Genomic DNA, 12,240 nt, shown 5'->3' with positions numbered 1-12,240 from the left:
CGAGGCGGCTGGAGGCCTCTGAACATCTGTTACTGTCTTTACGACTCTGTTATCAGGAGTGACGGGACTCCATCGCTTTTATCTGCGCTGACAGGCCAGGTTAATTGAGCCATTCGTTATTTTGCCATTTACACTAATATGTCACAATCAGAAATATAAATGAGACTCATTGACCTTTCTAGTATGACGCAGATCCCCCGCTAAGGTCAGCCCAGGATACAAGATGGCTTCCCACTATATAGACACCAACTTCCCACATGTGTACAGAGATTGTCTGGGGTGCTGAAAGGATCTCGGTACCCCATGTTATAGATTGCATCCCCTTTACTGATCTTGTCATGTATAATAATAATAGTGTGTGACTGTGGGGGAGGGGACATTAGAGTGTAAGCTCCTCTGTACAGAGACTGATGTGATGTGGGGGGGGGGACATTAGAGTGTAAGCTCCTCTGTACAGAGACTGATGTGACTGTAGGGGGAGGGGACATTAGAGTGTAAGCTCCTCTGTACAGAGACTGATGTGATGGGGGGGGAGGGGACATTAGAGTGTAAGCTCCTCTGTACAGAGACTGATGTGATGTGGGGGAGGGGACATTAGAGTGTAAGCTCCTCTGTACAGAGACTGATGTGATGTGGGGGGAGGGGACATTAGAGTGTAAGCTCCTCTGTACAGAGACTGATGTGACTGTGGGGGGGGGGGGGACATTAGAGTGTAAGCTCCTCTGTACAGAGACTGACCAGTGTTCTCGGTAATTTGTTGCAATATTTTTTAGCACTTCAAATTTCCAAATTAAATATTTTTTTATATATTTATGAATTTATTAATGTGTTTTTTATACAATGTATCTCCTCTGTCTGTCCATATATAAAGTCCCGTATAGATGGAAGTTATTTTGAACCCATATATATGGCAGTATATGTTTAACAGACTTCCCATCCCCCTCCCTTACGAGACACAGCTGCTTACCATCTCGTCAGCTTCAGCAACAAGCCTTTTGTAGCCCTCCTATTAGGTCCTAGACCACCCACTACCTATGGTGACCACCCAAGTTTGGAGCAGTCCCCTCCGCCACCCCCCTCTGCTCTTCCTGCTTACAGAAAGCAGCCTATGAGAGCCTTGAGCTCTAATACTCAGTTTGTTTTCACTGACTTTGTATATGCTACGTTCCTGACGGCCTGTGAAAAGTATGGAGCCCTTGTGTGTCTCCCCCTTCCACGGACCCCCATACCCCATCCTTTACAATCAAGCACACACTGCCTGGGGTCCTCATCTCAGCAGCCTCAGTCCTTTTATTTGGCTTATCTAGTTAGAGGGGGGGGGCTCTATAGTTTAACCCCTGGGCCTGATCCCGGGTCATGAACTACAACTCAAAAGGAGCAATAACCAAGGGCATGAAATGCACCCAGCGAGCAGAATAAAGCAAAAATAAGCCACAAACAACAAAGAGACATTCAACATGAATTAGACATAAAACATTGACCAGTCGGGCAACACAGACCTACAAAACCATCACCGATAAGCCAACATTTGATTGGAGATTCTAAATGTGTGGAGTAACAGCCATTCAGAGAGCCAGGAACATGGACACACAACGTTCACATAGCGATGGAGACACAACTTTCACACAAAGATGGAAACATAATGTTCACATAGCGATGGAGACACAACTTTCACACAAAGATGGACACACAACGTTCACATAGCGATGGAGACACAACTTTCACACAAAGATGGAGACACAATGTTCACATAGCGACGGAGACACAACTTTCACACAAAGATGGAGACACAACGTTCACATAGCGATGGAGACACAACGTTCACATAGCGACGGAGACACAACTTTCACACAAAGATGGACACACAACGTTCACATAGCGACGGAGACACAACTTTCACACAAAGATGGAAACATAATGTTGACATGGAGTCACAAAATTCACATAGAGATGCATGCACAACTTTCACATAAAGATGGAGACACAATGTTCACACAGAGATGAAAAAACAACAGTTACATAGAGATGCAGGACAACTTTCACACAGATGGAAACACAACATTTAAAAAGAGATGGAGACACAACGTTCACACAAAGATGGAGACACAACATTGTAGAGATGGAGACACAAAGTTCATACAAGACAGAGACACAATGTTGTAGAGATGGAGACACAACCACAACGTTCATCAGATGAATTGCGAGCTTTAGAGAGAACTCAGTAAAGTATTTTGGAACAATGAAGGTTAATAGAGGTGAGAAATGTCCGGTTCTTTCTTCTTGGCCACACAGACCCGGATTTCAGGACAGACCCGGATTTCAGGACAGACCCGGATTTCAGGACAGAGCGTCATTCTACTTCCTGGACTTTACTTACTCAAGGACTGGACTTGGACACCCCCCGATATTAACAACTTTAATGTTTTTTTTCCACAATCTTGCAGCTGATCAGTATCGCCAGTAACTCGATTTGTATCCAAAGGTACAATTATTTTACATTTTGGGTGGACTGAGGAAGGGTTATTGTTGTCTGTGTCCCCATTAGAGAGATTCCCCCCCTTTACTTGTCCTGATGACCCCTATCCCCAAGACGGCAATCTCAAATCTCAAGTTGTCACCAAAACAGCAATAGAGCGGAAATTTTCCAATGGATTATTTTGGTGACAACTGAGAGAGATTTCCCCCCTTTTCTTCCTGTTTCCTGTTGTGTCTACAGGACAGGAAGTGAAGGGAATTCTCCCCAAGGGGACACAGATGGACAGAGGTTTACCCTTGAGATACACTTTAACTTGAAGTTCTACCACAAACAAGGCGACGACCCAACGAGACCAACAGAATGTGCTTCTGCAGCAGCTTTCATTTCATGTTTCTGGGAATTGGTGGCCAGCTTGGCGCTCACCCCTTACGGCTGGATGGCAGAAGTGGATTTTTTTTCGTGTCCAAGCGTTTTACAGAAACACCTCTGGTTGTGTTTGCCGAGGCGCTCTTCCTAACATTTGTAAATGCGCCCCTGCTTGTATTTAGTGCCCGGCGGGCCAGTATCGGGGGAGCATAACTGGCGCTCTGTCTGCGGTGCATAACACCTCTCTGTTACACGGCGCTCCCCTGCAACACTGCTTCCCCTGTACGCCGCCGCCGCCGAGCCTCTGGCTTTTTTTATAGTATAGTACACTAGCAGCAGCCAGGCTTTCCAGCAGAGAAGTGTCGAGTTTGCACAATAAATCTGAAGGCGATCTACGCACGGCCGGGGCGAGACAAGCCAGCACACAAATAATCAACAATCTTTTTAATGCCACAATAAATTTCTCTGCGTCCCAGAAGGACGTTTCACAACTAAAGACGTTCAGTTTCTTCTCACACTGCCGGACTACAACTCCCAGCCGGCCTTGGAGCAAAGGCACAAAACCAAAGGCTTTTTCATTTTATTATTCGACATGTCAAGACGTTGTGGTCACTCACCTTCCACCCACAGCCGTTCGATGTCTGTCTCGATGGACGCCACACGCAGGCCCACAGCCAGAGCACCAAAAACCAAAAGTCCAACAAATAGTACTTTCCCGCAATGCCTCTGGATGGAGCATCCCAAGGAGAAGAGCAGCGCCTGGAACTGAGCCCGGAGCCAAAGAGGAGCCTTCTGGCCTACCGCCTTACCCTAAGGAAGAAAGTGGCGCCATTAATAGGTGACATAACACATGACTGGACCAAGCATACAAACCATTTGATTGCTCTACATTCTAGTTCAATGAAAAAGTCAACACGTTTCGGGCGATGTCGTGGTTGGGGACCTACTCAGGAGGACTTTGGCAAACAAGGAGCAATAACATTGACCCACACACTTGCCACAATGTTTTTTTGTACGTTGTGCCAGCGGGATGATTAAACGCAGATGCCCCCCCCCCCCCCCATGTACAGGAGCGCTCTGCAACATGTGTCATGCCCTGACCTCTTGCTCCACGCAGGTTCTACTAACTTTTATGGGACAGATATTGCACATGAGCTTTCAGGGTCATAAAAATTTGTTCTGAGGATGCGAAAAACACAGATGACTTATTAAATGGCCCACTGGCCCACCTGGTCTGCTGGACCCTTATGGCTTGTGTTCCCAGCAATGAAGTGGGAAGGGGGGGGAGGGGGGTTCTAGTTGACAGGTTATAAGGAAGAGAGGATTATGGGAAGAGGAAGCTGAGACATTCTGAGCTATGGCACAAATTAGAGAGAAGCCTTCAGAAATTCAAGGGTGAGGAGGCCATGGTGTCCACACATTGCTGTGGCCAGTGGCAGAAGCCTGCCAGTCCCCTGTGGCTGGAAAACTGAACCGGTGCCAACCACAGAGGGGGAACTAAGAAGTGTGGGGGGGGTGCCATGCTGCGGCAAAGGGAAGCTTTTTTTCTTTTCGAACGCAGGTGGTCCTGCTTATGTAATGCCCACAAGACTTCCTCCCTCTGACTAACGTCAAGTCACCACGCTGATGTTCTGCCCAAGGAGGACACAATCCAAAAATCGATAAGTGATGAGTAGACCCCCCAACTTGACAGCCACCGCCTGCAGAGAGTTTGCCCCCCTGGTAACTCCTTCTGTGCCCGACCCATTCACCCGACGCAGCAGGAGACCATTCTTCTCTTCCTGGGAGAACTTTATAGAAACTCCCGACTTTGTCACATTCCACCGATAAGGACGGGGAAGACATAACAAATTCTTCCAGGAGGAGGAAGCCGAGGTTGTCACAGCTCTACAACGCTCCCAACAACCTTCACCGCAATGGCAAACATCGGCCACGCTCGGCTCCTGCTACACCACACCGGCTGCAGAGTGTCAGCTTATTGGGCAACCAAAGAGACGGAGAGTAAGGACACAGAAGGGGGGTTAGGATATTAGAGAGGGGGGCTTTAACGCTTCCCCTGCCGGGCCAGGCCCCCGTGTTCCTGCCAGATTCCTCAGCCTTGATCCCCTCCGCTTTCCCACCCCGGCGATAAAAAACAAAATACAAGAGGAGTCATGCAGGGGAATGGGTTTTCCATCCGCACATGTGCTGGGTGGGAGTGCGGCCCCCCGTCCCCACACAAGACTTTAAGTGAAAACAAAAGTTTAATACTTCCAAAAAGCCACAAAAACGTCCAACCCTGAGAGTCAGACAAACACCGCATTCTGGCAAAGCAATAAATGGTTTAGCAGCAGGACGGTGAAGGAGGAACATCTGACAACCAACAGGAGAAGATTGGGGGCAGAAATTATATTATTATCAGATGTCCAGCGCTGGAGGAGATCCAAGTCCGGGGCCAAAGGGCCCGTCACCCGGCAGGACTTGTCCAGAGCTGGAGGAGATCCAAGTCTGGGACCAAAGGGCCCGTCACCCGGCAGGACTTGTCCAGAGCTGGAGGAGATCCAAGTCCGGGACCAAAGGGCCCGTCACCCGGCAGGACTTGTATCTCCTCCGACATCGGAAGACCAAAACTTGCCGAGAATTGGCATTCTTCATCGATAAGTCCAGTCACATAAAATGCCAATCTCAACCGGGGGGTTCCTCCAGAGTGTGCCGGGGGTCCTCAACCTGTAGCTGACTGACCCCCATCTAATGGGACCAATGTCACCTGGCAGTGACAGCTCCACGACACCAATGATCCGTATAATCGTCTGTAAGGGACATTCTTCCCACTGATCACCAATGTAAGGGACATTCTTCCCACTGATCACCAATGTAAGGGACATTCTTCCCACTGATCACCAATGTAAGGGACATTCTTCTCACTGATCACCAATGTAAGGGACATTCTTCTCCCTGATCACCAATGTAAGGGACATTCTTCTCACTGATCACCAATGTAAGGGACATTCTTCTCACTGATCACCAATGTAAGGGACATTCTTCCCACTGATCACCAATGTAAGGAACATTCTTCTCACTGATCACCAATGTAAGGGACATTCTTCTCACTGATCACCAATGTAAGGGACATTCTTCTCACTGATCACCAATGTAAGGGACATTCTTCCCACTGATCACCAATGTAAGGAACATTCTTCCCACTGATCACCAATGTAAGGGACATTCTTCTCACTGATCACCAATGTAAGGAACATTCTTCTCACTGATCACCAATGTAAGGGACATTCTTCTCACTGATCACCAATGTAAGGGACATTCTTCTCACTGATCACCAATGTAAGGGACATTCTTCTCACTGATCACCAATGTAAGGGACATTCTTCCCACTGATCACCAATGTAAGGGACATTCTTCCCACTGATCACCAATGTAAGGGACATTCTTCCCACTGATCACCAATGTAAGGGACATTCTTCTCACTGATCACCAATGTAAGGAACATTCTTCTCACTGATCACCAATGTAAGGAACATTCTTCTCACTGATCACCAATGTAAGGGACATTCTTCCCACTGATCACCAATGTAAGGGACATTCTTCCCACTGATCACCAATGTAAGGGACATTCTTCTCACTGATCACCAATGTAAGGGACATTCTTCCACTGATCACCAATGTAAGGGACATTCTTCTCACTGATCACCAATGTAAGGAACATTCTTCCCACTGATCACCAATGTAAGGGACATTCTTCCCACTGATCACCAATGTAAGGGACATTCTTCTCACTGATCACCAATGTAAGGGACATTCTTCTCACTGATCACCAATGTAAGGAACATTCTTCTCACTGATCACCAATGTAAGGGACATTCTTCCCACTGATCACCAATGTAAGGGACATTCTTCTCACTGATCACCAATGTGAGGACATTCTTCTCACTGATCACCAATGTAAGGGACATTCTTCCCCCTGATCACCAATGTAAGGGACATTCTTCTCACTGATCACCAATGTAAGGGACATTCTTCTCACTGATCACCAATGTAAGGGACATTCTTCCCACTGATCACCAATGTAAGGGACATTCTTCTCACTGATCACCAATGTAAGGAGCATTCTTCTCACTGATCACCAATGTAAGGGACATTCTTCCCACTGATCACCAATGTAAGGGACATTCTTCCCACTGATCACCAATGTAAGGGACATTCTTCTCACTGATCACCAATGTAAGGGACATTCTTCCCACTGATCACCAATGTAAGGGACATTCTTCTCACTGATCACCAATGTAAGGAACATTCTTCTCACTGATCACCAATGTAAGGGACATTCTTCTCACTGATCACCAATGTAAGGGACATTCTTCCCACTGATCACCAATGTAAGGAACATTCTTCCCACTGATCACCAATGTAAGGGACATTCTTCTCACTGATCACCAATGTAAGGACCATTCTTCTCACTGATCACCAATGTAAGGGACATTCTTCTCACTGATCACCAATGTAAGGGACATTCTTCCCACTGATCACCAATGTAAGGGACATTCTTCCCACTGATCACCAATGTAAGGGACATTCTTCCCACTGATCACCAATGTAAGGGACATTCTTCCCACTGATCACCAATGTAAGGGACATTCTTCTCACTGATCACCAATGTAAGGGACATTCTTCTCACTGATCACCAATGTAAGGGACATTCTTCTCACTGATCACCAATGTAAGGGACATTCTTCTCACTGATCACCAATGTAAGGAACATTCTTCTCACTGATCACCAATGTAAGGGACATTCTTCCCACTGATCACCAATGTAAGGGACATTCTTCTCACTGATCACCAATGTAAGGGACATTCTTCTCACTGATCACCAATGTAAGGGACATTCTTCTCACTGATCACCAATGTAAGGGACATTCTTCTCACTGATCACCAATGTAAGGGACATTCTTCTCACTGATCACCAATGTAAGGGACATTCTTCTCACTGATCACCAATGTAAGGGACATTCTTCTCACTGATCACCAATGTAAGGGACATTCTTCTCACTGATCACCAATGTAAGGAACATTCTTCCCACTGATCACCAATGTAAGGGACATTCTTCCCTCTGATCACCAGTGTAAGGGACATTCTTCCCACTGATCACCAGTGTAAGGGACATTCTTCCCACTCACCCCGGATGAATTGGGCCCTCAGAGGTTCCTCTGGGGTTAGATGGTAGAATGTGACAGACATCAGGAATCCCCCCTCCCCATTGGTCGGGACTCTCCTTCCATCACTCACCTTGGCGATCTGTTTAAGTGCGAAAGCGGCGTGGCAGTAGCTGGGTCTGCGCAGAAGGTCGGCGCTCGGAGCCGGGTGCGAAGTTTTGTAGCCAGAAGGTAAATGTGTGAAGCCGCCTTCCCCCGTGGTGGGGGGAACAGGGGCCATTGGAATCCTATAGGAAGCGGTTGGACGGCGGGGGGGACCACAGGCGTCAGCGACCCTCAAAGGTTCTCGGAAATCACCGGCTCAGCTCGTTGGTCGGTAAAATCCATGCAGGAATAATCGGCATCCAGAAAACGACGGGGGTCCATCTAGGTGGGCAAATCCTTGGATCCCGAGCTGCTCTTCATGCTTCTTCCCGTGCAAATCGCAATACGAGGGGATGTGTGGGGGGGCGGCGCGGGGGGGTCTTCTATTCGGAAGCGACGTTCGGGGCAAATAGCGCGTCCCAGAGTGACGGGAAGGCAGGAAATCCCAGGAAGAGAGGAGAAGGTTCACTTCTGTGTCCTGATTCCAAGCATCTGTGCTGAAGGCGACTCTTCACAGTCCCTGAAAAGAGAGAGAAAGGGAAGAGGGGGGGGGGCCCGGGGGGGGGGGGGGGGGTCGCATGGAAATGTGCCGGCAATCTCATTGGCTGAGGAAAAGGCAAATTACTCTCTAAACAAGTCCTATTATTAGCTGCTAAGCAACAGCTCCCCAATGTGAGGAGGGAGAGGAGAGCCCGGGACCACCCAGGCTGAGGCTTCTCTCTCAAATCAATGTGGGGACACAGGAGGAGGGGGAGGAGGAGGAGGAGGGAGGGAGGGGGGGGGGGCAGAGAAGCCGCACAATTCTTTACAGGAATCTCGCTTCACAGACCTCCAAATGCTACAAATTTCTTACCACCCTGCTCTGTCCAAACCGCCCCCCCCCCCCCGCCGCCGCACAGCCCTTCACCTCTTATTTAGTGCCGCACAGAGACAGCTGCAACCTCAACCATTGTACGTCAGGGACAAAAACAAGGACCCCCACATTTTACACACCCCCAAAAAACAAGGACCCCCACATTTTACACCCCCCCCAAAAAAACAAGGACCCCCACATTTTACACACCCCCCCCAAAAAAACAAGGACCCCCACATTTTCCCCCCCCCCAAAAAAACAAGGACCCCCACATTTTACACCCCCCCCAAAAAAACAAGGACCCCCACATTTTACACACCCCCCCAAAAAAACAAGGACCCCCACATTTTACACACCCCCCAAAAAAACAAGGACCCCCACATTTTACACCCCCCCAAAAAAACAAGGACCCCACATTTTACACACCCCCCCCCAAAAAATTACAAAAAACAAGGACCCCCACATTTTACACACCCCCCCCCCAAAAAAACAAGGACCCCCACATTTTACACACCCCAAAAAAACAAGGACCCCCACATTTTACACACCCCCCCAAAAAAAACAAGGACCCCCACATTTTACACACCCCCCCCAAAAAAACAAGGACCCCCACATTTTACACACCCCCCAAAAAAAAAAACAAGGACCCCCACATTTTACACACCCCCCCCCAAAAAAAACAAGGACCCCCACATTTTACACACCCCCAAAAAACAAGGACCCCCACATTTTACACCCCCCCCAAAAAAACAAGGACCCCCACATTTTACACACCCCCCCCAAAAAAACAAGGACCCCCACATTTTACACCCCCCCAAAAAAACAAGGACCCCCACATTTTACACCCCCCCCAAAAAAACAAGGACCCCCACATTTTACACACCCCCCCAAAAAAACAAGGACCCCCACATTTTACACACCCCCCAAAAAAACAAGGACCCCCACATTTTACACACCCCCCCAAAAAACAAGGACCCCCACATTTTACACACCCCCCCCAAAAAACAAGGACCCCCACATTTTACACCCCCCCCAAAAAAACAAGGACCCCCACATTTTACACACCCCCCAAAAAAAAACAAGGACCCCCACATTTTACACACCCCCCAAAAAAACAAGGACCCCCACATTTTACACACCCCCCAAAAAAACAAGGACCCCCACATTTTACACCCCCCCCCAAAAAAACAAGGACCCCCACATTTTACACACCCCCCCCAAAAAACAAGGACCCCCACATTTTACACCCCCCCCAAAAAAAACAAGGACCCCCACATTTTACACACCCCCCAAAAAAAAACAAGGACCCCCACATTTTACACACCCCCCAAAAAAACAAGGACCCCCACATTTTACACACCCCCCCCAAAAAACAAGGACCCCCACATTTTACACCCCCCCCAAAAAAACAAGGACCCCCACATTTTACACACCCCCCAAAAAAAAACAAGGACCCCCACATTTTACACACCCCCCAAAAAAACAAGGACCCCCACATTTTACACACCCCCCAAAAAAACAAGGACCCCCACATTTTACACACCCCCCAAAAAAACAAGGACCCCCACATTTTACACACCCCCCAAAAAAAAAACAAGGACCCCCACATTTTACACACCCCCCAAAAAAACAAGGACCCCCACATTTTACACCCCCCCCCAAAAAAACAAGGACCCCCACATTTTACACCCCCCCCCAAAAAAATACAAAAAACAAGGACCCCCACATTTTACACCCCCCCCCCAAAAATACAAAAAACAAGGACCCCCACATTTTACACACCCCCCCCAAAAAAACAAGGACCCCCACATTTTACACCCCCCCCCAAAAATACAAAAAACAAGGACCCCCACATTTTACACACCCCCCCCAAAAAAACAAGGACCCCCACATTTTACACCCCCCCCAAAAAAACAAGGACCCCCACATTTTACACACCCCCCCCCAAAAAAACAAGGACCCCCACATTTTACACACCCCCCCCAAAAAAACAAGGACCCCCACATTTTACACACCCCCCCAAAAAACAAGGACCCCCACATTTTACACACCCCCCCCCAAAAAAACAAGGACCCCCACATTTTACACACCCCAAAAAAAACAAGGACCCCCACATTTTACACACCCCCCCAAAAAAAACAAGGACCCCCACATTTTACACACCCCCCCCAAAAAAACAAGGACCCCCACATTTTACACACCCCCCAAAAAAAAAACAAGGACCCCCACATTTTACACACCCCCCCCCCCAAAAAAACAAGGACCCCCACATTTTACACACCACCCCCCCCCAAAAAAATACAAAAAACAAGGACCCCCACATTTTACACACCCCCCCAAAAAACAAGGACCCCCACATTTTACACACCCCCCCCCAAAAAAACAAGGACCCCCACATTTTACACACCCCCCCAAAAAACAAGGACCCCCACATTTTACACCCCCCCAAAAAAACAAGGACCCCCACATTTTACACACCCCCCCAAAAAAACAAGGACCCCCACATTTTACACACCCCCCCAAAAAAACAAGGACCCCCACATTTTACACCCCCCCAAAAATACAAAAACAAGGACCCCCACATTTTACACACCCCAAAAAAACAAGGACCCCCACATTTTACACACCCCCCCAAAAAAACAAGGACCCCCACATTTTACACACCCCCCCCCAAAAAAACAAGGACCCCCACATTTTACACCCCCCCAAAAATACAAAAAACAAGGACCCCCACATTTTACACCCCCCCCAAAAAAACAAGGACCCCCACATTTTACACCCCCCCCCAAAAAAACAAGGACCCCCACATTTACACACCCCCCCAAAAAAATACAAAAAACAAGGACCCCCCACATTTTACACACCCCCCCAAAAAACAAGGACCCCCACATTTTACACACCCCCCCAAAAAACAAGGACCCCCCACATTTTACACACCCCCCCCCAAAAAAACAAGGACCCCCACATTTTACACCCCCCCAAAAATACAAAAAACAAGGACCCCCACATTTTACACCCCCCCCCCAAAAAAACAAGGACCCCCACATTTTACACACCCCCCCAAAAAAACAAGGACCCCCACATTTTACACACCCCCCCAAAAAAATACAAAAAACAAGGACCCCCCACATTTTACACACCCCCCCAAAAAACAAGGACCCCCACATTTTACACACCCCCCCAAAAAACAAGGACCCCCACATTTTACACACCCCTCCAAAAAAACAAGGACCCCCACATTTTACACACCCCCCCC

General features: G+C 48.1%; 1 protein-coding gene across 1 annotated transcript in view; it reads right to left on the bottom strand.

Annotated features, from left to right (window-relative positions):
• The window catches only part of PTCH2 (patched 2), a 59,143-nt gene extending 50,504 nt beyond the window's left edge, over window positions 1-8,639 (bottom strand). The window contains exons 1-2 of the mRNA XM_040334364.1: window positions 8,121-8,639; window positions 3,460-3,652 (exon numbers count right to left, since the gene is read on the bottom strand). Coding sequence (XP_040190298.1) covers window positions 3,460-3,652; window positions 8,121-8,267 — 340 coding nt within the window. The 5' untranslated portion in view covers window positions 8,268-8,639. The remainder of the gene's footprint in view (window positions 1-3,459; window positions 3,653-8,120) is intronic.
• Window positions 8,640-12,240: the final 3,601 nt, after the last annotated feature.

The sequence above is a fragment of the Rana temporaria genome (genome assembly GCF_905171775.1).
Source record: "Rana temporaria chromosome 7 unlocalized genomic scaffold, aRanTem1.1 chr7b, whole genome shotgun sequence".
Classification (NCBI taxonomy): domain Eukaryota; kingdom Metazoa; phylum Chordata; class Amphibia; order Anura; family Ranidae; genus Rana; species Rana temporaria.
Note: the sequence above shows the minus strand (reverse complement) of the source record. Positions and strands in the feature narration are given on the sequence as shown.